Source organism: Nesoenas mayeri, assembly GCF_963082525.1.
Source record: "Nesoenas mayeri genome assembly, chromosome: Z".
NCBI classification, from domain to species: Eukaryota; Metazoa; Chordata; class Aves; order Columbiformes; family Columbidae; genus Nesoenas; species Nesoenas mayeri.
Window position 1 is genome coordinate 58,656,771 of NC_137542.1, and position 26,424 is coordinate 58,683,194.

Sequence of the window (26,424 nt, forward strand, 5' to 3'; positions counted from 1 at the left end):
TTTTTTGGAAGAACATTGTGGCCAATGTAAGCAGCCTTGCTTGCTGGCAGAACCCCTGGTACATACTGTGTAGCTTCTGTATCTTTTAAAGAATGATGCTGAGATTTTTCCAGTATTTGTTTACCCAACAATTTACACATCAATTATTATTCAGCTTAATTTGCTTAATTTCTCCCAAACACAGAGACTATTATTCTTAGGGTAGCAACTTCACACAATTGAATTGTAGTAACTGAGATTAATTTGATGTAGAGGGAAGAGCATCTTTCTCCCTGCATCCCTCTGCATACTAGGAACAGGCTCTACTAACCTGTTTAAAAGATGCTTGCCATGAAAAAAGAGCAACTAGATACATTCAGTCAGAATGACGTCTATTTTAAAGCAGGAAAAACAGAGCAAGCAGCTTGCCGGAGTACATGGAGTCTCTCTCATCTCTGGTACAGTAGGCATTGAACTGAAAACTGTGAGTGCCTGCTTGTGCGGATAGGAGGAGGTTTAACATTTCAGAGGTGAGGTACCTGGGAAACAAAGACATGACTGCTGGTTTGTTATAGCAGTGGATGAAACAATTGCTGCAAACTGATATCAAAAGATTTCACCCCCCACCCTCAAAAAAGCTCATGAAGTGAAGACAGAAGATTCTAACTTTCGGGTTTCAGGAAGAACTTCTTTTTCAGTTGCTCTCTGGAGTTTATTAGAAACTAATCAGAGATAAGATAGAATTTTCCATTGTCTTGTGCTTTCCTTCTCCAGAAGAAGGAAGAGTTCCTCTTCTGTTTCTAAAGTATCTGGATTCTATGCCTGGGAGATAAGAATGGTTGAACTTAAACTTTAAAACATCTGACATATGATTATAAGAAGAGTTCTATCTTCATGTCACTTTGCTGTGAAAAATACTGAAACTAGAAGTGCACTTTCTAACAGATGAGCAGACACAGATGTGTGGCCTTCTTGCTAAGCAATTAAAAACAATCCCAGGTTTAATTAGCATACATATGTTTAAACAATATGTTTACTATTAATTGAACTTTAGGTTTTAAGGACACAGGATAAGGTTCTTATCTCTTAACTTGAGTAGCCTAGCAGCTAAATACTTGAGTTTAAGCTAGTTGTGTTACAAGTTAGCTCCTTTTATAGTGGAGTAGAACAGTCATTGTCAAAGGCTGATTCATCCTATCCTAAGATGTCGTTTTTGACTTTTGAGATGAATTGTCCTTGGGAGCTGCCTAGGCTTTAGTTACAGGCAGTAGAAATACTGGCAGAGGAGAAAGGGATAAAATGCTGTATTTTGTATAATCCTTCCTCTCCGGTTAAGTGAGTACACTAACTAAAACTTTGACCAAGCGGATCCAAAATCTTTGCTGAAGAAACGCCAGAGAAAGCTCAATGCTGGCAGAGTGCTGGCACCTGCTTTCCCAGTCCCTGATTGTGTTCTCATATCTTCTATCTTTTCCACTGGAATTTAACTCTTGGTATTTCACTAGCTCCTACTAACTAAGACAAGGTGCTTTCCACAACTACTTGTGTTGTGCTGGGGATCAGGGAGCAAAATGTGAAAATGGGAGATATTGTTATAATGTAACAGTAGACACGTGTCACCAAAAGGCATCAGAAATGTGATATCCTTCCTCACTCAGTCACTGAATACATTTTAAAGTTCTGTGACAGGCCATTTTCTAAATAACGTGAAGCAAAACTATAAGGAGGGAAAAATCTGCATCATTGTGCTTCTGTGGAGTCTTTCTGTTCAGTCCCTGTGTCACTGGAAAGAAGTATCATTTGCTACACTGTGGTCCCTCACTGCATTTGCTTTCCTGTAGTTTAAAAGGCAGATTGTGGTCTCTTCTGTGTCTTCAGTGAAACAATTTCCTTAACCACTTGTCAGATTGAGGAGTCTCAGGAGCCAGACTGAACTTATTCAGCATTTCCAACTGTGTACTGTTATAGAGGGATTTATTCTGCTCTTGCTCTGGGCCTACAGCTTTCCTTATCAAACTGTATGTGATGCTAATGCAGTTCCTGAGTATGTCCATTGACTGGGTAAACAAATGCTTTGATAATGTAAATGGCAAATTGCTGCAGTATTATGAGAAGTGCAGTAGCATGCTTTAAAATTAAACTGTTACATGTCACAGGCCATTGCTTTCCCTTTCGTAGGATAACACTGGCCTTGAACAATTGTAAACCTTATTCCCACAGTTGAAACAGAATACCCAGAAAGCTTCATTTTGTTGCAGGAGTTTGAAAATTTCCTCTGTACACTTGACCCATTAATGGGAGTAGTATTGGCAAAGCTGTTCAGCCTTTATTCTGGTTAGTGCCAGATTTCTCAGTCATACTGAACTCTCTGTGAACTTTCTAAGAAGAAACTACAATTACCTTATTATTTCTGGGCAGATCACAGATCTCTGATTCTTCTGAGAAGTGTTGGACTTGTGCTGGGCAGCCTAATGCACTGATATGGGTTTAGTGTTCACAATTAGTTTCTCTGAAGTCTGCATGTCCCTGATGAGACTCTGGCAGCCTCCTGTCATTTGTGACCCACTTCAAACAGGTGCCTGAGCACAGTTTTTCTGCATGAGGGACAGCATCCTTGTGGCTTGTGCACTCCTTGCTTGGGGCTGGTGTTCTTCACTCCATGCTCCCAGCAACTGCTTGGACTTGGATGCATTTTATGTACTTGGAGAGACTTGTCTGGATGAATTGTACTTTAAAGGAGATCACAATACTCCTCTCAGCATAGATTTTAGCTTTATGATTAGCTGGGAACAAGAGGAACTGCATAACTTGCGAGGTTATGAGATTTTTTTCTACCCTCCACTGCTTCAGTCATCTTGTAGAGAACTGCAAGCTTTCTCCTTTTTAGGGAGAAGTGGGGCCATATCAGAACTTATTGCACTCCATACGTAATTGCTCGGTAGCATTTTCTGGGGTGCACAGATCCTATCTCTACTCCTGATTATCTGCTGAGTGTAGGATGGAGTTCTCAACTCCAGTGATGGGTGCTTGTGGGGAAAATTCTTCTAAGTTATTTCTGGCCATGTTGAGTAGTTTGGGATGTTGTGTTTAGTCAACACTATTTCACTAAGCAGCAGTCTGCAAAGAGCATCTTTGGGAGTCTGAGATGTCGTTTCTGACACAGATCTTTATGTCCGAACTGTCTTTACATTTGGTCACCGAAAACAAAGATCTGCCTCAACACAGATTTAGTGAGCCACTGGACTTGCTAGCTGGATTTGATTTGTGGTGGAAGACTTCTAGTAGGGTGAGGTGTGATCTTTGGTTTCACAGTGCTTATGTGAAGAATACATGTTGCAGGACATCTTTGCAAATAATACCTCTTCACTCTGTGCTATTTCTGAACTGTTGTGAAAAAACTGTATGTAAATAGCAGAGTAGAGGGACACTATTCACTTAAAGGTCATGCAGAATTATACATACTTTTTTTTTCTAGAAAAAGGAATTGCCCAGCAGAAGTAGGCATCCACCTTTATGTAAAAAAGTGGCCAGAAGATTGCCGTATTGAAAGATATAGAGAATGCTTTCAGTTTATGCCCTTAAATACTGCACTTGTTTGAAGACTTTGTGGAACCATTTGTTGTACATCCAGGTTTCTGTATGGAACAACATAAAAGAGAATATTGTGGGTTTTTTTTGCCATGATCTCTTCTACACTTTCTGCTTTTCTTCTCTTGCAAATACTCATCTTAAAATTTATTCAGCAAATATCAGGTGGCTTAGCTAAAAAAACTATGTATTTCTGTCTGGTTTAAACAACTAATGGTGAAGGCTTTGTACATGTGAATTAGGCTGGTAAATTAGAAAAAGTCTCTTCTAAACCATTCTAACCAGTCTCAAGAAACACCGTGCCAAAGTGATTTTTTGTGCAAAATAAAAAGTCTTGTTGTCCTTTATTAATTTCTTCTTAAAAAAAAAAAAAAAAGTCTAATATTTTGCTTAGATGCAAAACACTGTTTTAGTTGAAGCTGCAGGAAGATTTATTTTTGTATTTTAAATACTGTTAAAACACAATTAAAACACAGGCTTAGTCTGAGACTTCCACTCTGCCAAAGTAGGAATTAGCAGCAAATTTCTTGCCTGCCTGAGCTCTAAACCAAGCTGTATCAAGTTCCTTCCCTTCTGGTCTGCATTATTGCCAGTTGAGCCCCCAGTCTGGATTCCCCTCAGGTCTGTGGAGATTTGGATCTGGATCAAAGTCTTCTTTCAGGTGGTGTGGTTTTAACAAGGGATCATTACTGACATTTTCCTTATTATTTGCCTGACATTCTCTAGGTAAAATATTCGCTGAACCACTCTCTGCTGTATGGTATTTTCAATGTCCCAGTTGCATCCATTGCCCATTGTGAGGTACTTCTGTCAGTCAGGTCTGCCTCAGAGGAGATGGAAGGAGATGAGAGGGATGAAATTTCGTCTATTTGGGAGGTAACCAGGAAGAAGGACAGTAAAAGAAGGGAGTTCCCTGCAAAGCCCAGTGCCTTTGGCAGGCAGCTCAAAGCTATTCAGGCAATGGTAGCCTTAACATTGATGAGTGGATTATTAACAGCCCCCTTCTCAGCTGGTGAGTGTAACCTGGTTTTATCCATCATTATCTATTTTTGGGGTATTTTTCTCTCCTTAAGCTATAGTTAATCATACTATTTTATCATGTGTATGAAATGGATGTTTCTTTCAGGTGTTTGCATTTTTTCTCCTTCTGATCGTATGCATTTACATACCTTTATACAATAATTTCAGGGCTACCTGGAGAGAAGAGGAGCCAGGTATTTTCTGTAAACAAAAACTGAGATTGTCATTTAGAAAATAATAGAGACTGAGTCTGTTGACAGGGCTTTGCTTGATTCTCTTTCCACAGGAGTGCAAATTTCAAAGCTCAAACCCCATTCTAAGCAAACACTTTCAAACTTCTCAGCATTTTACTGTGGGAGTACCAATAGCTCCTGTCTGTGAAGGAGTCTGGCATAGTTTTCTGTAGGAAGAGAACCATAGGGAGTCCTGTTAATTACAGTGGGTGGTATTGGTGAGCCTCTGTCCTATGCATGACAAAAATGAGAGCGAATTAATGGGACTGACATCCAAGAAGGTATAATGCCCCTGATAACCAGACTCTGATAGGAAAACAGAAAAAGTCACTCTCAACGTTCTGGCTAAAACTTGAAATATACTTTAGCCTGTGCAGTGGTACTCATGAGGAGCCAAGAATGGCATCCCAAGATGATGTTATGCTAACACAAGTGCTTGTGTGGGGTGCCTGGTGGCAGGAGCCCTTAACCTCTCGTGTGCAAAGACACTGTCATCTGCCTCCCCTGAGATGTTTTGATGTTATTTGCACTCTTCCTTCCCTTGGTCCTTCTGGCAGTTTGCAGGCACCTGTGTCAGCTCTCCCCAGTTGCAGGGCAGAGTAGCTGGGTGATGGGCTGTCCCTGCCCTGCTGTCAGAGCCCCTGGTGTCTGTGTGTGGGTGCCTCTTTAGGGGCTTCGTCAAGCAAAATGAAATATTGCGTGCCAAGGGCCTCCACGATCATCTTTCAAATAGTCATGAAGTTGCAAAAATGCTGTTACCGGAACACGCTTCTAAGAATAGAAAAAAATGAAAAGCAGTGTGTGCGTGAGATTTTCAAGGTGTCATATTAGCATAATGCATTTCGTTAACTCCCAGAAAGACCAACCCCTGCTCAGGCTCAGGAGGATCCTCACCTGTGAGAGCTGATCTCACAGTGCTGGTGTTTGCTGCAGGAGCACAGCAGGGTTGGGGCTGAGGCTTTGAAGGCGGAATTGCTCTAGTAACGTCATCTGAAATACAAGACATTTGGCCTCAGCCAAGGACAAGGAGGCCCCTCAGAGTGCTAGCGTGTTTTTTCCTTTGAGCGGACTAGTGGGATTTGGGTATATTTTAAATACAGCTGAGAAATGGAATGGAAAAAACAACAGCTGGTCCAGAGAAAGGCCAAATAAACTCTGTTGTATAAGCCTAGAGGTAAAAAGATTATAGCATATGCAGCATTTCTTAAAGATTTCATATCAAACCTTGAAAAAAAGGACTTTCATTTCAAGATTAATTCCAGACTTCTCTGCCTTAGCAATCTGAATTTAAACCAAACTAATTAAAAAGCATAGTTTAACTGCCACTTCCAAGACCTATTCTGTAAGTGGCCATTTCTCTTTTACAACACAAACTTTATACATTAATTTAGTTGGGGTGCTTTACATTTCTTAAACTATCTTTGGAACATTTAAAATTGACATTTATTTTTCTAAACAATTCAAGCTTCTGGAGTCATGGGTGAACTATTTTCCTTGTGTAACAAACTGCTGTGCCAGGAATGTTCACTTGCGGGTGGATAGTGCATTCATGAGAACTTGACCTCTGTATCTGCAGCATGCCTTCAGCATGAAGGTCTTCAGACAGGTGCATCAAGATTGGGAGATGGGGGAAAATGAGGCGCAGAATTTCACTGACTTGACACCTGCCACCCAGCACTGTCCATTCCCCTATCTTGCTTTCAAATTTTGTCTCATATCATGGTGCCAGAAATATTGAATCATTCATGGTGTTTCTAAGGGTGACTGATGAGCAAAGGAACATGATCCAACCATTTTCTCCAGTTTTTGCTCTTGCTCCAGCATAATGGCTTATGCTTATCTTGGTCATCACAGTCCCTTCACAGTGAAAGTAAGTAATGATAGCTTTGAGTGATATCTGGAAAAAGTACCATTTTCTCTGTAATTCTAGCTTAAGGAAGGAAGGGGGAAAAAAAAAAAAACCAACAGTTGTAATTTAAATCCTGTAAATTTAATGTTAGAAGGCAAACACCAGGACTTGTACAGTCCATTACAATAGCTAATTAATTCTGTTATAAACTAACGGCATTACTTATTTGGTTGCTCTGTTAGTTCAGAGGAGCGCTTTCTGAACATTACCATCTATTGGTGCCTTCAGACTGATTTGTCATTTCTGGGCTTTTACATAGCAAAACTCAATGGTAGTGGGTGAAATGTTTAGGGATGCTCCTGGATTTTCCTGTAGGCTTGGGTTGTGCTATGGAAACCACTGTGGTACTGCCATATTTCCAAGAGATCTGGAGATCCCAAGAAGGCAGCAGGACAGGCACAGTGACAGCCTGAGGTGAAGCAGAACTGTCAGCTAAGACATATTTGCCAGGTGTGTTTGTTTGCCCTTCGTTTTGGATGCATGGGTCAGCTTTACTTGCTCTCTAATCGTGCTACGTGATCCACCACAGTATGTTTTATTCCCCATCGCAGGAGAAGGCACGGAGGAAGCTGCTCCTCCTGGATCTGCAGAGCTGCTGTGGGTGCAGGGCACTGGGAGCACTCCTAAGCTGGTTGTGCCAATACAGGGCTCTCAGCACAGATTAATCTTTGTAAATTCTCAGGAGAGTCTGGCACTGTGATTTTAATTTTGTGGTGTCTGCTGTGCCATGTCCAGTGTGCTGCAGTAATTTCTGTTTCGTCCTGTGTAAACTTACGTTTATCTGAATTAATGAACAGATACGGTTTGTAAATGGGAGCACTGGAGAACGTCTGAGAATAGCAATAATATATAAAATAGCTAATATGGATGCAAAATTGGGCTTTCATCTTTGCTTTACTAACAGCCAAGGACACTAGTTTTTCAACAGTTTTGGAGTATTTGGAAAGGACTGGTTACCGTCTTGCTTTTTAGCTTTTAAAACCTCTTTCCAATCCTCTTAGTTCACACGACCTATTAACTGGAATAAACTGTATTCTCCATGCTAACTCATAGCAAGTTAAGAATGTTGGACATTAGTAACTGATGTTGGAGAATAGTGTTTCTGAGCCTTTTTTAGTTGCAGGATCAGTTGGTTTGGGTGAGGAAAAAAAAAAAAAAGGAGTATTTTGTACAGTTTTCATTTATGTCCAGCTAAAAATTGGCTCAACTTTGAGGGGTCATTTGTGGGTTTTATTTTGTTGGCTTGCTTATACATGTAGAAATGTCTGGGTTTTTTGAACTGCCTTGTAGATGCCTCATGGATCATCAGTGGTCAATAAACACTGCTACAGAACTCTTCAGACAGTCTGTAACTTGATGAGGTCAACCATAATAGTTAAGATTAGTTAAATGACAAATTTGAGCTATACTGGATGCCACTGCTTTTAACCTCTTGCCGTGTTTTTCCCAATCTCCTATCACACGAATACCATCAGTTTTTGTTCTCCTTTGGCTTGGGAGTGAATGAAGCAAATACTAGTCTTATAAAGAGATGTGAAATGTAATATATTTTGAGATTCTAGCAAAAATAATCTCTATGTGTAGAAAACAGTGAGTTGATTATCTATAAGGTAGAGGTCCACTGTACTGGTAATATTGCCCAAGTGCAAAAAAATCTGCAAAATTTCTGTTTCTAGTAACAATAACTGAGATGGAAAGAACTGCCATTGGCTTCCAGAAGATGATTTGCTATTTGGAAGCTAGAGACAGTCAATTATTATGGAATATTGTTAAGTTTCTGTTTCTTTATAGAAACTCTTTAGACTGTGAGCCCTCTTCATATCAGCAAACTTTATACAGAGAACATGAAACTCCTCAGTTAAGTACAAGACTCTACCCCAATAGCTGTTAGGTTTTCTGCAGGCACTCAGTATCTGTAGATAATGTTCATTCATGGTACCCAGTAGCATGTATGGAGTGGGGGATATATGCTATAGGCTTGGCAACAGTTTGGAAAGATAAAGAGCTCATACCTGTTGGTGAGCTAAGTAATTTTGACATGACTTAAAGGGCCTATTTCCATCTCTAAATATTTCTGGAGTCTGTTCTGTCCTCAGTCAGCCCATGTATAGATAAGTGGGCCCTGTCCCAGTATGAAATTTGATGTGATTCATTCCTTCACTTGATGTGATGCATTCATTCACAGTTCACCTAGGACACGTCAAATTTCAGCTCAAGCTTTTGACCTGGAGTCATATCCTGAGTTCCTATATTTTTGTAACACTCATGTTACAAATGTGGTGACAAAAATTTGCCATTTGCAAAGTGAAGTTATCGTTTCCCTCAGCTGAAAAATCTCTCAATGCCTCAACTCTTCAGCCAGGAGAATATGGCTAATTAATTCACAAGGTCAAAGAAGGTCTGACAGGCACAACTGCCTGCTTGCTGGTTCTGACAGAACCACTTGGCACTTCCTGGGGCATGAGCTGAGCAGCGCTTTCCAAGCTGTCTTTGACTCAGAACAAGTCCAAGTATAGCAGAGGCAGCGGATCAGAGTGTGCTGACATCTGAGAGAGTTTGCCCTAAAAATGGCGTGAGGGGTTCAGAATGCCTGGGCATGCTCATGGGAGTCACAGGTGAGCTGCAATCTTGCAGAGTATTTAACGGGGGGAGCTGTTTGGTGTTTTGGGAAGAAAAGAGGTGCAGTTCCAACAAGAGATGCAAAAGAACACAAAGACATCCAGCCAAGCAAGAGGACAGAGTTAGGTGATGTGATATAGATTCAGTTCAGTAAGTGTGTTTTCACAGACAGTTGCAAATCAAAGAGCTGAAATTCAGTTCTTGTTAACTGGGAATTATCTCAGTGAGGGTGAAGCTCTGAGCTGGAGCTGGGTTGCAGCCCACAGGGAGGCTGCATCCTGTTTTGAGACCACCCATCTGGCTGGGTAAACACAGGAGTGGTGGCATCTTGCAGCTGCTCTGTGCTGCCTGTGTGTGTTTGCCTCTGAATTCCTGTCCCACCAAGAGAGGAGGCAGGAACAGCTGGTCCCAGCTGGTTCTTTACTGATCATTTGCAAGCACAGAGACACAAGTGACTGGTTTTGCTGTATTTAGTGAAGGGAAACGATGAGCCAGAAAGGAGTCCCTGTGGTGCACAAGTTGGCTCTTGGAGACCTGGAGAAGGCTCTTAATCCCATCTGACATTTCTGATTCTGCGTGGGGAAACAGAAGCATGCAAAATAGTGCTAGGCATATTGGTTTTGTGATGATGGTGACAGTACAGTGAGGATGTTGTGATGGGTGTTCATGTGGAGGCACTCCTTCCACAGTTGCTGCAAGGCAGAAAAAGCCATTGTGGGCAGCCTGGGTGTATGGAGCAGTAGTCTGTCCTCTCCGGGGAGGGGCAGGGAAACCTCAGGGTGCTTGCAGAGAGCTCAGCAAGACAGCAAGTGGCAAGAGAGCCTCTTGTTTCCACACAGGGAGAATCTCAAACCTTCTCCTTCTGCTTTGCACTTGTTTATACCTGGTCAAAGCACAGGAAACTTACACCCCAGCCAGAGGATGGACCAGTGTGGAAGGAAGCAGATGTTCTTGACCAGAGGAGAGCATTGTGGTCACGTACCCACCTCCTTTGCTGTATTTCATCTTGTGGGTCTGTTGGGGAACAGAACAAAATGTTTGTTCATTTTAAGACTTTGGTAGGTATCTGCACCATGCAGAATTTGCTGTCTGATAAAAGAGAAGCTGCACATTTCTAGAGTAAAATGTTTGCACAAGGAAATGCACCAGTTTATTTATAATCCCTGAATCAAATGCGATTATTCTCAGTTATTCTTTCTTGAAGAGAGGACTGCTAATGTTCACCAGTTTTAGACTCAGTTAGTATTGTGAATTTAAATATGTAAATGTGGGTACATAAGCTGCCTTAATGGCTTTTGCCCCAGAGGAATGGCTTTCTGCAGTCCCTGTGATACAGCACCCGCCTGCTGCTGGGTACACACGTTTATTAAAGCCCAGGATGGGGAGGCCTCTTCCAGCTGTCTCTCACATTTTGTAGTGGCTGGTTGGAATCTACACAGCTTGAAAACCATGTTTTTCTCTTTCTTAACCACACACATAAAGAGCAAATTTACATCTAAATCACACACACTGCCTAAATCCTTGGAATTACAAGCCTTATTAGTCCTTTCCTTTGCCTCTTCCAGCATTTTTTTTGCTTTTTTTCTGACACTCTTTCTTATATCGATACTTTCTGTTTGCCATTACTACTTTCTCACCAATTCTTGAAGCTTGACACTAGGACAGCCTGCAGTGAGTGTCTGTTGTGAAAATCCCTTAGGTAACTTTGAAGAACTAATGGGCACTCCTGAGCCTTGTGCTGCCAATTTCTGGATACTGCTGGTTGGTAACTGCCTTCCATATGTCCAAGAAGCTCCAAGTATCTTTCAGGAGTTTCAACTCTTTCTTTCACTGCTGGATTTTGTAGTGCCTGCACAAAGCTACCTGCAGTATGCAAGCTTTGGGAGTAGAAACATAGAATAATTTAGGCTGGAAAAGACCTCCAAGATCATTAAGTCCACCCAGAAACGTAACACTGCCTAGTCCACCCTAAACCATGTCCTTAAGTGACACTTCTACATGCCTGTTAAACCCCTCCAGGGATGGTGACTCCACCACTTACCTGGGCAGCCTGTTCCAGTGCCTGACAGCCCTTCCTGTGAAGAAGTTTTTCATAATCATAGGACGGTACACTGGTTTGGGACTGTAAAGGTCATCTAGTCCAACCCCTCTGCCATGGGCAGGGTCACCTTCCACTAGACCAGGTTGCTCAAAGCCTCATCCAACCTGGCATTGAACACTTCCAGGGATGGAGCATCTACAGCTTCTCTGACCAGCCTGTTCCAGTGCCTCACCACCCTCACGGGGAAGAATTTCTTTATTACTTTTAAGCTAAGTTTGCCTTCTTTCTGTTTAAAGCCTTTTCCTATCACTACATACCCCTCTGATAATCCCTCTCCAGCTTTCTCTTAGGTCCCCTTCAGGTTTGGGAAGGCTGCTTATATCCAGTCAAAGCCTTTCCTGGTGCAACTTGAGACCATTTCCCCTTGTCCTACCACTTGCTACTTGGGAGAAGAGACCAACACCCTCCATGCTACAACCTCCTTTCAGGTAGTTGTAGACAGTGCTATGGTCTCCCCTCAGCCTCCTTTTCTCCAGGCTGAACAGCTCCAATTCCCTCAGCCGCTCCTCATCAGACTTGTGCTCCAGACCCCTCACCAGCCTCATTGCCCATCTCTGAACTCTCTCCAGCACCTCAATGCCTTTCTCCTAGTGAATAAGATCCTTGTAGCTCTTTAGCCTAATTGCTGACTTAATCAGTTTGGTAGCCTCTGATCACCAACATATAGCCAGGTTGGTTTTTCTTCATTATTATGTGAATGAAATTTATGGAAAATTTCTAGAAATTTTTAGATGCTGATTCAAGAGCTTCTGCATACTGTTCATTTAACCTCACTAGAGAGCAGATCAACTCTGACAATGCACAGACAGCTGCTTCAAGATACTACTTTCAGTTATTTGCATTCATTTTGTGCAAATTAATTTTCATACAGATATGTAAAAGGAAGAAAAGTTATTAATATGTATAAATTCTAATTCCCATCATCATGGCTCCCCAAAACTGTATTTTCTGTCTTTCTTAAGTCACAGTTCTTAAAGTATTTTATAACAGGCATTAGGACATAGACGTAAGTTGTTGAGAGTTTTTAATCTGCAAATTTGTTTTACAATGAGATGTATTCCATTTTAGAAGATGTTTATTTTTCATCAAATGAAAATAGAATTGTGCTGCAAGCTAAATTGTTTTCAGATGAAGTTTATCCAAGTACTAGGTTAATGCATAAAAAAGTAACTTTGTTCTAAGCCATCACATTAATATTTTGACTAAAATAAGAGGAATCAGCCACTGAAGTTACCAAGTGAATGAGAGTGGAAACTTCAAATGACACTGAGTAATGTACTCCTAGAAAAGCATCTCATACAGCTGTTAAGTGTTTGATGTCCCTTTTTGACTTGAGTTTAATCTTTGCGGAAAAAAAAATAAAATATTCAGGCAGAAAGAAAATTGTGGTTGTAAAATGTAGGTGGATCCAGGCATCACTGTTTCCCATGACGTTTTCTCCATGTACCTTCTGATGCCCAGAACATTTATCATTCCATCCTTCCAGCATCAGTGGTAATGAGCAGCAGACATACTCAACAGCAGTATCTGATTAAGTGCATCAGTCAACAGAGGTCCAATTTTAGCTTCATTTTTTATTGAGGTGGTATGACTCCACTGATACTTCATGTTTTTGACAGCAGGAATGTTAAACAAAGCTTACAGAATTGTAAGCTTTCTTTCCCTGTGCTTGTTTTTTTTTTGGGACTTGGAAGTTATCAACATGGGGAAGTATGTGATAAAATAGCTGTAATAGTTTCTTGTGTGAACAGTGCTTCACACTCAAAAAGCAGTAGTGTGATATAGGGTAGCCTGTTTGAGAAATACTTGTAAAAAGAGCTGTTTTGGTTACCTGTTCTGTTTTAAATTCACATCCTTTCTTCCTTGTTGTACAACAATTTTTCCATATAAAATATGAGCCCTTGTTTCTCACATCGTCAGCATCCAGGCTTTATTTTGTTAGGAATAATTGTAACCATGACTGTATGTATAAGAAGATACTATGTGTAAAAATTTCTAGTGTATTTGTGTTCACTGAGCTTTTCTAGATAGCTGCCTTATTTCAGCAGAGAGATTTAGAACAGGGGAAGGGATTAATTTACTGTATTTGAGTTTTGTAAACAACTAGTAGGTTCCTGCAGTAAATCAGATATTGGAGTTGCTCTCCTCCTTCTTGAGTGAAAGAGGAGAATGTGTGGTGTCTAGAGCACTGTCCTGGGAAATCCCAGGTCCTTTGTTAGGTCTAGCCCAAAGTTGATGGGATAATAATAACTTTTTAGAAAACTGCATTGGTTTCTTCTGCCTCATTAGCTTTTTAATTCTTATTAGCTGAGTCACTCCTCAGCCTTTCCTTTACTTAGTCTATGGTTGAAGTTGAGTATGTTTTTTTAGTGATAAGTTAATGTTATTAATGATAATTTTGTGTGTTTATTAATTTTCCCTTGTACAGTGACTCTTTCAACAGTCTTTGTTGACTTCTTGAAGAACTCACTGAAAAACTATAGTCTTTTTGTTAATACTTAAACCAAAGGCACATCTTAGAACAAAGTGATGGTTGTAGGGAAAATCATAATATAGCAAGTTCTGAACAGTGTGTTCATACCTCACGTCCAGAGATGTAAAAATATGGCTGTAAGTAATATAGAAAGAGTTCTTACACATAGAGAAAGGTGAGGATAGAAAGTGAAGATGTAAACCAGTACTACTATATTTTGCCTGACAGCCTTCAGTCATAGGCTGCATTCTCATCTTCTGAGAATTTCCGGACATTTTCATGTTTCTTCAAAGCCCTGTTGATCTCCGAAGGCATTGAAAGGTGGCTGTGTGCAGTTAGCACCTTGAGCTCCCCCCGTGTTGCACAGAATGCTGCTCTCTTCCTTGAGCAACACCTGCAGGGAACCAAGGTGGAGAAAAGCCTTTGATATGGAAACCTTTAAGTGAAGTGAATCATATCTGTTCTTTGAGGGAGTTTGGGTGGAAAAAAAAAGCAGAAATTAACAAAAAAACCCACATAGTCAAGCAGCATTCTGGGTGCAGAGTTGTTTAAAGTGAAGAACTTCAATGTTTTTATAGTGACACTATTAATATTATTTCTTAAATATTAGGAGGCTCGTTCTTAATAGGAACTGCCAAATTTTGATATAGTTCTTTTGTCACCTAATGAAAGCCCTGCAGCTTTAACCTGTACTGGACAAGTTTGTACAAAACTGTTTTTTTCATGTATAGTTGAGACTTACAGTTAACTTAAATCTTTCCTTGTAGCTGAGAGTAAAGGGTCTTGTATGTTGTTGAATTAGTCACATAGGTTTAATATAGATAGTTTCAGGAACATTTATTTTCACACACACACAAAAAAGTGGATTTTGATTTTAAAAACGAACCCTTTTGCTGAAATTCATCAGCCATTTCTAACTAGAAGTTGGTGGAATGTTGTCATCTGCACCATTTCTCCTGTGCCATTTCTCCTGCTTAGGCAGTGATACGGCAGGGTCTCATGAATGACTTATGGAACATTGTATGTGACTCATTAAGCTGATGAGGTTTTCTAATAAAAGCCTCACATTTGCAAAATTATCTCCCAGAACTGACAGGAACTTCTGAGTATTGCTGCTTGAATTTAGTGCAGTTTCTTAGCTGAATGTCTTACCAAACTTCTTTTAATTTAGTCTCAGGGTATCTTTTCAGCACTACTTTCATTCCTTTTTCTTAAGGACTCCAGCACTATACCTGCCTGTGTCATATATTTTTCTCAAAAATACATGGAAACCCTCAGGCTTCAAGTACCCCCTTTCTGTCTTCTACTACTTATGAAGTGTTCTGTGCTCAGCAGCTATGATGGAACAGAATGGGGAGCAGGCTTTTTGCAGGCAGCACTGCACATTACGAGGTTTCAGACCATCCATCACTTCATGGGTATTCCTGAACTGGTGGGTTGCTGGTCAAGACTTCTATTCCTGCTCATGCCTGGGATTTCTCACCAAATCTGAAATCTCTCGCAACACTTTGCTAATTTAAGGTAAAAGCAAGATAAGATTATTTTACTTCAGAATTAAAAGCTTAGCAAGAGACAATTATCATTTGGAGAGACATAAAAGCCGAAGTAGAACCATACTTCATAGTTGCCTGTATGTTAGTGTTGCTCCAAGATGTTCTCCCTCTGCTTCATCTAACCATAAAAGCTGACAGGAGGCGTCACACAGCAGGGATCTAGTCCTTAGGTGACACCTTTCCAAGTGAAATCCCTGCACTGGAGGAGGTCAGTCACTGAGTTTTGTCAGCAGTCAGCAAGTTTTCTTGCTGCTTGGCATTAATTTTCAGAACTGGAATCTCTTCTGAGATTTCATGCAGTACATATCCTCATGCTTAACCAGGACTCCAACCTTTGCCCTGAGGATCGTTCTCTGTTGCAGTCTGTGTGGCTTTGGACTTTTTTACCTCTAGTGCTATCACTTGTCCAGACAATTCAAAAAAATATCTTTGCTAAATGTGCATACAAAGCCTGACAGCTGGTGTGATATTTTATTTTGTCATAAACAAATCACTTAACCAGCAGCCTGACCAGAATTTTTTATCCACGTAGCTGTGGGAAAGGTTTTCCTCAGCATGAACTGCTTAAATATGTATATACTGAGAACTGCACTTCACAGAAAAAAGAATGCTGAAAAACATGCAAATACACAAGAGACACTAATGAATGCAGCTCATAAATCGCCCCTCATAGAGGTGACTGTTGCAGTAACTGAACAAAGACTGAGGAAGGCAGGAGGAGTGAAGTGCAGAGTCCTGGTTAGTGGGATAGAGGTTACAGCAGTGAGAGTCAAATTCACTCCTCTTAAAACAAAACCCTCCAAACACCAAACAAACAAACCCAAATAAACCACCCACTTATTTTTCTTTGTCTTTACACACAAATTATATTCTTCCTTGCAGACAAGGAGCTATTATTCCATGCAGCTCGTTTTTTGAGATTAAGATACAAAAATGTATGCCTTTCTTTGAGTCTCTTGGCTTGGTGGCAAGGCAACTTTCTTTATTAACTAACTTTTTTTTACTAGCTGACAAATCTACAGGACAGAGTTATTTGTGTGGGTGCGCAGGATGACACTGACAAGTGATTTGGGTTGATAATCACAATGGAAATTGATATTCTTGAGCTCTTTATTATGACAGTGTGTGGATAGTAAAAATGATAAGCTTACATGTTTATTGGGCTTTTATTACATTTGTATTGAACAAAGAACCATAAAATTGAACAAGTTGTACTTTCAGCATCTTTTGAAATGCAAATGCTGGTTCATGTAAAAAGAAATCTACTTACAACTATATTTCTCAGTGTATTCTATTTATTTATTATATTCTAAGCCTATAAAATGATACGCTTACATATTTATTGGGCTTTCACTACGTTTATTCAATTTTATAGTTCTTTGTCCAATACAAGTTGTACTTTCAGCATCTTTTGAAACGCAAATGCCAGCTCATGTAAAAAGAAATCTACTTACAACTATATTTTTCTATCTGTATATTTTATTTATTTATTATATTCTAAGTCTACAATATAGAATGCATTACATTCTGCATGTTATATTAATTCACCTTTTTACAGTATCCTTCAAAAGGTGGTCCAGGGAGGTACAGGTTTCCATCTAGCTGAGTGAACCTGGCTGGGGTATGTTTGGAGATTTGTGTGCTTCCCGGTGGTTTGTACCTGGTGCCACCTGAAGTCCTGAACTGCTACCACAAAGACGTGCTAACCGATCACAGTGTGTGTGTCAACTAATGGAAGTGCTGTGCTGCACACTTGTGCATCATAGCTCTGCTCTTAATATGTAAGGTGGCTGCTGTGCTTTTGGTTATTAATGTGGTATTTCAGTTTTATACATAAAATGTTACCAGTACCAGCCTCTCTTTTTCTAGGCATCTTTCAGACTGATCTCAGAGAACCCATTTGTAAAAATACATACATTTTCTGTTGTACATATACAGCAAGCCAAGATATCAATTTCTTTTTTTTTTTTTTTTTACTCTGGGACATGTATTATGTGCATTCTAATTGGATATTAATGGTCCAAAGGTGCCACATTTTGTAGACATGCAAGACACCATGGTACATCCTGGCTGAACTTGGGTCTTCTTAAGGGCAATCAGTGTGCCCATGCCAGAGGCACAACATGTCTTCTGAAGGTATGAACACAAGATTTGGGACCTAGCTGCCATGTCAGCCATTCTTCAAGGGAAGAGTGTTCTGGGTAACTGTCCCTTAACACTTGGTAGTGCTGAGAGTTGGAGGTAATGCTGGATATCCATCCCCTACCACACAGTAGTGGCACTTATGCTGGACAGATTGTAGGCACTTTGAGACAGGAGCTGTCATTCTGGTCTGGGAATTTGCCTCCTCTGGAATAATAACATCCTCTTCTGTAAATAAGATACCAAAGGACTATTGCAGTATCTGTAATAGCAACAAGTGCTCCTGTTCCTTTCTAGGACTCAAGGAATCCCAGCACTGTAGAAGTGTTTCTCTGGCTTCGAGGCTGGAAAAATGCCACCATTTGCTGTCAAACTGGCATCTCTCACTTTTTCTTTCAGGCCTGGTGATATTTACATTCCTGCTATTTCCCTGGTAACACAGTCAGCTGGCATTCAAAGCTAAAGTGATTGGAGAGCAATTAGCACCACTGAGCACAGTGCAAGGTTGTTAGCAACTCTACAGAGCAAATATGCCTTCTGGAAAGGATTTGGATGCACAAATCCCAGAATTGTAGTGGAAGCGCGGATCAGGTCTAGCCTGTCAGTCAGACAAGGTGACAGCGGCTGAGGAGCCTGCAGCCGTCTGCTGCCTGGTATTTAGATGACACCTACTGGTGAAGCGTTCCTGCTTTTTGGGATTGTTTTCCATGCACAGAACATACAGTTCATGATGTGCCAAGGGGCAGGGCTTAACGCGTAACCCTGCTGAAAGTAAGAGCTGCCTGTGGAGAAAGGTTATCCCTTATCTTAGACTATGAACTGGTGTCATTACAGAGTTTGAAGCCAAACTCCAGAAGAGAAATTGTTTGAAAATGGCATTCCCAATTCAATTTTTTTAGCTTGTTTCTGTCTTGCATCTCAATCCTTTGTGTTTGAGTAGCGTTAACTTCTGGATGCATGTTTAATTAGTCTGTGGGGGTATTCAGAACTTTTCTGGGCAGGGCCATCAACCTCCTGGTGTCACTTTGGAGTTGATCCTGCTGGTCAGGTAGGTGGCAGCCAGAAATCCCTTCCAACCTATACTGTGATTCCTGATTGCTACTGCTCTATCTGCAAGCTTTACAGCCATATGCTTCAAATCAAGCTTGGAAACATTTTGATTGCTTCTTACTCTTCCAGATACCCTCAGCTTTTTCGAACAGCAGCAGCATCGGAGGGAGAAATGGGAACAAAATCTTATGGCTGCCAGAAAGGTTTCTCGGCGCTCTGTCAGCAAAGAGCGATGGGTGGAGACACTTGTGGTTGCAGACAGTAAGATGGTTGAATATCATGGAAGTGACCATGTGGAATCATATATCCTCACTATAATGAATATGGTATGTACAGTATTTCCTTTATTTAGTTAGATGAATGAAGCAAATTTTAACTATTAACAGATCACCTTGAAGCAAGTCTGTAATATTGTATACTAAAAGAAATGGAATATCATTCATATGTATTCATTAAAACTTGGTATTTTAAAGCATTTTTCCCTTTTATTTTGCATAGGCATCACTTTTCTCTGGATTCTAAGGGAGAGAAGTCTCAGAGCTCTAAATGCTAGCATTAATTTTCTTTCCACTGAAATTCCCTGTCTCCCCTGTTTGCTTATGGGTGATTTCAGGTTGGTAACTACAGCAACAGAAGTTCTACAGTTTTAAGCTTATGGATTCTTTGCTGTATCTATGGATGAGAAGGGCACACAGGAGCCCACTGGAAATTGTTCTAACTTAGTACACAATATAGCAAGAGCTATAATATTGTGTTACTCTTTTGGTCACAAATCTAAGCAGCACGATAAGAGCTACTATGAGGAAAGTTGACTCTGTCTCAGTTAAAAGCAATACGGCTATTTTTCTGGATAAGTGTCCTACTTCCAATACAAAGTCCACATAATTAAAAAAAAAAGAAAAAAAGAAAAAAAAGAAAAGTTTAACTTTTGATGTTTTCCCAAGTGGCAATTTCAAAATGTAAGTTGACCTGCAAAAAGCAATAGTGAGGCTGCTTACAGATATATCTTCTGTTATTATCTGTATCATAGTAGATATTGACCTTGGAGAGTCTATTGAGGATGTCTTCTATGTCTTTATCATGGTAGGTGTGAAATTAATCATAGTGTAATTCTAGCCTTGGTAACTGATTCCTCCCTTGTGTTTACACAGTATGTTCCTGACTGTGCCCGAGCAGCCTGACTAGCTACTGAGGCAGTGAGCCTCTCTAAACAGACACAAACCTGATTTGAGCATGTGAGGTGTTGTCCACACAGGGAAAGTATGTAGAATAAAACCCTGCCATGATCTGAATCAGGAACAAACAAGTCTTAATGTTTTCACTGCAATCTCTACCTGAGATGATAGGTTACCCACAATGATTCAATTTCCAGTCTAATACCTTGAAAAAGGCCTGTATCCAAATCCCAACCTTTGTATTCGAAACTACAATTTCCATTTTATTTTGGTAATTTCTCCTTTAACAATCTTCTCCAAGAGAGTTTTGAGCTAAACAAAATCCATTTAATCCATTTGCATTAATATTTCTTGTGATGTATGGCATAGCTCATAGATAGATTATGACTATCTTCTTTCCCTTTCCTCCTGCCTAATTCAACATTGCGGTGATGTTTATTGCATTTTATTTGGGTCAAATTTTTGCTGAGTTCAGTTCTTGCTCTTTTTTTTGTGTTAATGTGGATCTTTTTAATGGATTTGTTATCCTTACTTTTGTTCCTACCATCCACTTCTGTCCTGTGAAAACACAAGTATCCATCACTTAACTGATTTCTGTTTGCCTAGCATTGACTTCTTTTGCTTTGTTGTGGCAGAAGCTGATTCCTACCAAATCAAAACAGGATTATTTGATAAGCTGGTTCTTATGCGCCCTCAATGGACCTCTCCATCAGTGTTACATGACTCTAGATGTTACTTTCTTCTCTGTTAAGGTTTTTCAAGAACTCTGAAGTGGCTGAGATGACAATGAAGGATACAGGCCCAAAACTGGTGCATTTCTCTATAGGGAAATGGAAGTATAATAAAATAATCTTGTGCCTCTTTTGCTCTTTAGCTTAGTAACTTTTGCCAAATGCTGTATCATCACTCATTTGGCAGAGCTGCCTGTTGTACAAGTTCTAACATCTGCTGCATTTCAGTAAACACATAAATGCCTTGAGGATTTAGGAACCAACACCCCTGCCTCCCACCCCAAGATGGACAGTGTGCTTTGAAGTAAATGTCGTGTTTTCTCTCTAAAGTCCTGTTCTGCTATAGAGGAATCAGTTAATCTCATACCTCCTGGCTCTGGCACAGGTCACAGGGTTGTTCCATGATCCAAGCATTGGCAATGCAATTCACATTGTGCTGGTCCGGCTCATCCTCTTTGAGGAGGAGGAGGTAAGGTTTTTATTTTCCTCAAAATGTCACTTGTGAAACTTGGAAGTTCAATGCATTGAGGCGTAATTACAGAGAGGAGGGTTTATTTGTTTAAAATAGTGTGTTAGTTTTACTCTTCTGTTAATCTTTGGCATTTCTGGTTTTTGAACAAATGTTACCCCAGACAGCAAAGTATTTAGCTCATGATTTTAGGTATTTCTGCACAAAATCACCAAGGAAAATTGGTGATGCCAAGGAAGACTAGATGAGAAACAGAAATTAATGTATGTGTCATTGCTCAGAATCTAATTAACTAGCATTACCTGAAGTGTATTATAAAGTCTAATGTTAGAGTATTTGCAGGACTCTGAAAAACTAAATCTGTTGTGTAACTCCAACACACGTTTTTCTTTTTAGATCTCTTTCAAAACTCAAAAATGAGGACTGAATAGATGCTAATTGCTGTGAACTAGCTATATATTGGTAGTTTCTGATGTCTATCATTCACAAATATGTTGCTACACGCTTAAATACATGCTGATTGTCGTCATTTTATAGTTGTTCTTGAAACACTCTGTACGGCATAGCCTGCCCTGACTGCAGGAACACATTAAGGGGATTTTCTCATTTTTATGACCACAAGGCAGATGGTCCCAATGCTATTGAAAGCAGTGAAGCAAGCCATAGAGCCAGGTTATATCTTCTGAAATAATTATTAGGATAAAGTCTATCTTAATAGTCCTCGGTGTAAGAATATGCAGGCCAAAGACTGTAGTTCACATCTTAACAGGACAATTGGATCCTGAAGTCCATGGTGATCTCCAGTGAAGATTATTTCCTAAATTTTTTATGGCTATTTTGAAAATAAACCATGGATTCCTGCTCAGTTAAGCATGGCAGTGTTGGAAGCAGTGGTGTTGGGCAACTTTAAAAATTTGGTTTTAAGTTACCCAGAAGTTACTATCTGTTAACAATGTTATTTAGATACTTTGTAAAAAGTTTAAAGTTAAGTAGATCAAGCTGAGGCAAGATACAGTGAATGCCCAAGACCAGAAATGGGAAAAAATATTTCTGAATGAATGTATTTTGCATATATTTTTTAGAAGAAATTTAAGTAACTGCGTGTATACCATATAAGATGAGGAAGAAAAATCTTGTCTCTCTTTGGAATTGAAAAATATTGTGAAAGAAATACACCCTTTGAAACATAATTGTTCTTTTAGCATGAGATTGTTCACATACCGTTCAGTGACAAACTTGAGCATGAAGTCCCTTACTAATTAATCTTTACCTTCTCTTTAGAGGAAAACTGGCTTTCAAGAGAATGTAAAAAGTTTGTTTGAAGGTGTCAGTTCAATGTTGGATTTTATGAAGCTCACTTTCAAAAAAATATGTACATTTCTACATTTAACTTTTCCGTTAGCTGCACCATTACAAAAATGTTGACATTTAAACTTAATATACAAGATGTTAGATAAGTACATGTCATTTGTCCTAATGATAGCTCTAGCTTGAAGCAAAAACATAACCAATTGCATTTCAAAGATTACCTGGCTTCACAGCTAACATCACTGACTTATTATTGCAATGCACTGTGGTCTTTACAGTAATATTTTCATTCATTTCCCATTAGCAAGGCTTGAAGATAGTTCATCACGCTGATAAGACACTGGCCAGCTTCTGCAAATGGCAGAAGAGTGTCAATCCCAAGAGTGACCTTAACCCAACACACCATGATGTGGCCGTCCTCCTAACCAGGTATGACAGCAGTTCAGCGGCTGTGACTGACTATTGCTTAGTTGCATTTTTTTTTATGATAGTGTTTTTTTATAGGCTTATATCATCCTTTATTTCATGCCACACAGAACACAGTGAAGTGGTCTGATGAAGACATGCTGTTTCTGAAACACAGTGTTAATGCAAAAATAGCATAGTGTGAGCATGCCTGACACTCATACAAGTAGAGAATATGAACTATGTTATAAAATTTGGCTAAAGTTAGAGCTCCTGTACCTTTTAACAGGATTGTTTTTCATTTGTTTTCAAAGTACATATAACACTTCATGTATGCATGCAGGTTTTTTTATTAGAGATGCATCCTAGTCAGGAAATTGAGATCTGTATGTTCCGAGAGACTAGCAATTTGCAGAGCCCATGTCGTTTTCCCTGCTTGATCCTCTCTCACTTTGCACTCAGTCACTTCTCTGTTCTCCTTTAAGGGAATGTACCAAAACAACATAATGCACAGATGAACAACTCCATAATGACAAATCCTAAAATAATATACAGGTGCAGTTCAGAATGGAGGAGGATTTTGTGAATACAGTGATTTATTTTAAGCTTTAATGTGTATGGTTTTAAAATTCTATCTACATACCTAAAGAGACACAAAACAGTTTTATGTGTGAGAAGGGAGGCACAGGAAACAGAAAGGTGATGACTGAGGTTACATGGAGAGTTTGTGGCCGTGCATGAAACAGAACTTCTAAAGACTTGCAAGAATGGATCCAGTCTGCACACAACTGAGAGAAGAGATTGGGTTTAAGGTGTGCAAAAAAAAGTCAAAAGTTAAAGTCTATTACACAAAAAAACCAAACAAAGCCACAATTCCCCCGTCCCCCAAAGTGGTGCAGTAAACTAGAGAGTCAACAAGTCTTGAAATAAGAATGAGAAAAAGAAGTCTCACAATGATGTGTGGTTTACCTCTCCAAATAAACTAGCTTCAAACACTTCACTTGAATGAGGTTGAGGATTTGTTGGATAGCCACTAGGGCAGCCCTTCAACAGCTACAGATGCATCATACTCGGCAGTGCTGCTGTGTAGGATCAGAATCTCTGTTCCTCTTAGTAAATCTGCCACATATCCTAGGAGAAGGCTCTCTTACAGTGGGATGTTCCTTGAGCAAAGAGCCTGGGATTCAGCTGTGCTGCCTTCACCTTGCTGACTGAACCGGGAGAAGAAAAATCACCCTGACCCTCACAGGGTATCTGTCTCATTTCCTCCTTTGCAGATTATAGACTTTGGGATCACCATCAGGCATGTACTAGAAAACTTCGGATGTGCTATAACCAAAATGCTGTTAGAGGTGGAAGTTTTAAAACTTTTTCTTATGCAAGTTGACAATAAACGTATGTATTTAGGCACTACAGCAATGTAAATATTGACTAGAAATTATAGCAGTATGATAGTGGCAGAACAAATGTATGTTGTTCTTGCATATGTGTAAAAATGTTGGCATTATGCTTTGCTTAAAATGCAAATTAGCATTAGTACATTTTGAGATGGAAACTTACCACTCAGTGTGACACTCTACTGTTGCTTTTAAGCTCTTTTAATGGCAAACCTTTTTTATGATTCTAGAAAGGACATTTGTGCTGGCATGAATCGTCCATGTGAAACCTTAGGTTTGTCTCACCTGTCAGGCATGTGTCAACCTCACAGAAGCTGTAACATCAATGAAGATTCTGGCCTTCCATTGGCTTTCACTATTGCTCATGAACTTGGACACAGGTACAGTTTAAAGTGAAGGGGGAAGGGAGAACTAGCTGAGTTCAATTTATTATTTGTACATTAGTACTCAAACCATCAGACAGAAACAAAACAAGGAGTGAATTACTATCTCTGTTATGAAAATCAAAACTGTGCTTCTTTTTCCTAAGCAAAGGAATAAGAGATTCTTAAACCTCTGACCTTTTTCGTATATTTACATCTATTCAGTCTCCACCTTTTAACAGAGTCGGCTGGGGCAATGCATCAGGATGAAATAATTACGCTGTATAGAAGCATCACTTAGTCATCCTAATTTTTCAAAGCATACAGTGAATTTGTGATTACTTTAGATGGTCTCCAAATGAATCCAAATAGTTTACATAAAACCTGTCTTTTTCATTGTATCGAAATATTTCAATATTGGAGATTAGTTGGAAACCATTTTTAATTCAAGCAGTCAAACTTAATGGAAATACCAAATATTATTCTCCCTTCTGACGAAAAACTGAAGTAACTTTGGGGCTTTTCTTAATAACTGGTATCTTCTATATAGTAATATTCCTATTGTGGATACACTTAGGTCAAGTTAACTGAAGTTCCTGGGTGATCAGCCTTGGACATGGCTAAACTTTTTTTATGATTGTGTATTTTTACTTGAAACTGGATTTCTCAGTATTTCCATTTTTGAAGGGTGTTTTGGCAGGTCAGTTGGTTTATTAAACTCACATGAGAAAAATCCGATTGTTGAACCTGTTTTGACATTGAGTTCTTTTCCCAAGGGTAGGGATTTATCTCATGGATACTCCATTTTGGCTATAATGCTTACACTTTTCAACTGGGCCATGTTGCTTGGCTAGGTGACACATTCACAGCTGTATCTACAATCATGGTACTTTCATTATGTACCCAACCACCGATCAGGAAGAAGTCTGTATTTCCTCGTGGAAAATAATAATAATAATAATAATAATAATCATCATCATCTGATACAAAGATTACTGAAGTATTGACCCTGTCACCTGTTAACTGCCCTTTCCTTATTCAACGTCTCACTTGCCAGAAAGGAAGTAGTATAAGTAAACAATACTGAAATAATTATAAACGCATCTGGGGGGCTTTGGGTTTTGTTACTTGATCCCCTCAACCTCTTGCTGACAGGGAGCTTTTTTTATTAACACTAGTTAGCAGAAGACACTTCTTCTCCACAGAGCTATGCATGTCTTTCTCCTGGTCTAGCCTGGGTGGCTGGCGACTCGTTGTTCTTGGGATGCTGTGGAACAGAGTACTGCTACACTTGCCTCTGCAGGAGTGATGCAGGGCCATGTCTGTAAGAATTGTCTCCACAAAGAAAATTGAATACCGTATGATTTGTTGTTAACATGAAACCATCCTCCCCTCAAGCCACATTAGAATATGTGTGTTTAAAAGTTCAAATATGAACAGTAAAAGTCACCAAACAGGTGAACAAAAAAAAAATGAGAAGAGAGCTATGCACCTGTTCCTTAGATGGAAGTCGAAAGTCAACTCTTCCCCATCCTGACCCTCGAAATGTTCACTGCGTCCTGTGTCAACAGTTCGTGGAAAAGAGCCTGTCAATGAGGGGATACAGTTGCTTTTATACCTCAGATCCATTACTGAAGTTTATTCAGACTGAAATTGTGCCCTGCTTTTGGAACATTTGAGTCATAGTACAATTACATTTCCCAGAAACAAAGTCTTAAGTGGTTTGAACTCACTTTGTCTTATTCGTGACTCAATCATACCCTGAGTCAGTTTTTGCTGCTCTTTCATACAAGGGCTTACACACCTTCAGATGTTAACAGTGTAGATGTCAACATCTTCATATATCAATATCTTTGTATGTTAGTATTTCAGATAATCTCCTTCATGATGAAATGACTGGGAGGAATGTA

General features: G+C 39.7%; 1 protein-coding gene across 1 annotated transcript in view; it reads left to right on the plus strand.

Annotated features, from left to right (window-relative positions):
* Positions 1–26,424, plus strand: part of ADAMTS12 (ADAM metallopeptidase with thrombospondin type 1 motif 12) — a gene marked incomplete at both ends in the record, with an annotated part of 180,521 nt that overhangs the window by 73,815 nt on the left and 80,282 nt on the right. The window contains 4 exons of the mRNA XM_080363013.1: positions 18,797–18,993; positions 20,959–21,042; positions 22,655–22,779; positions 24,383–24,532. Coding sequence (XP_080219139.1) covers positions 18,797–18,993; positions 20,959–21,042; positions 22,655–22,779; positions 24,383–24,532 — 556 coding nt within the window. The remainder of the gene's footprint in view (positions 1–18,796; positions 18,994–20,958; positions 21,043–22,654; positions 22,780–24,382; positions 24,533–26,424) is intronic.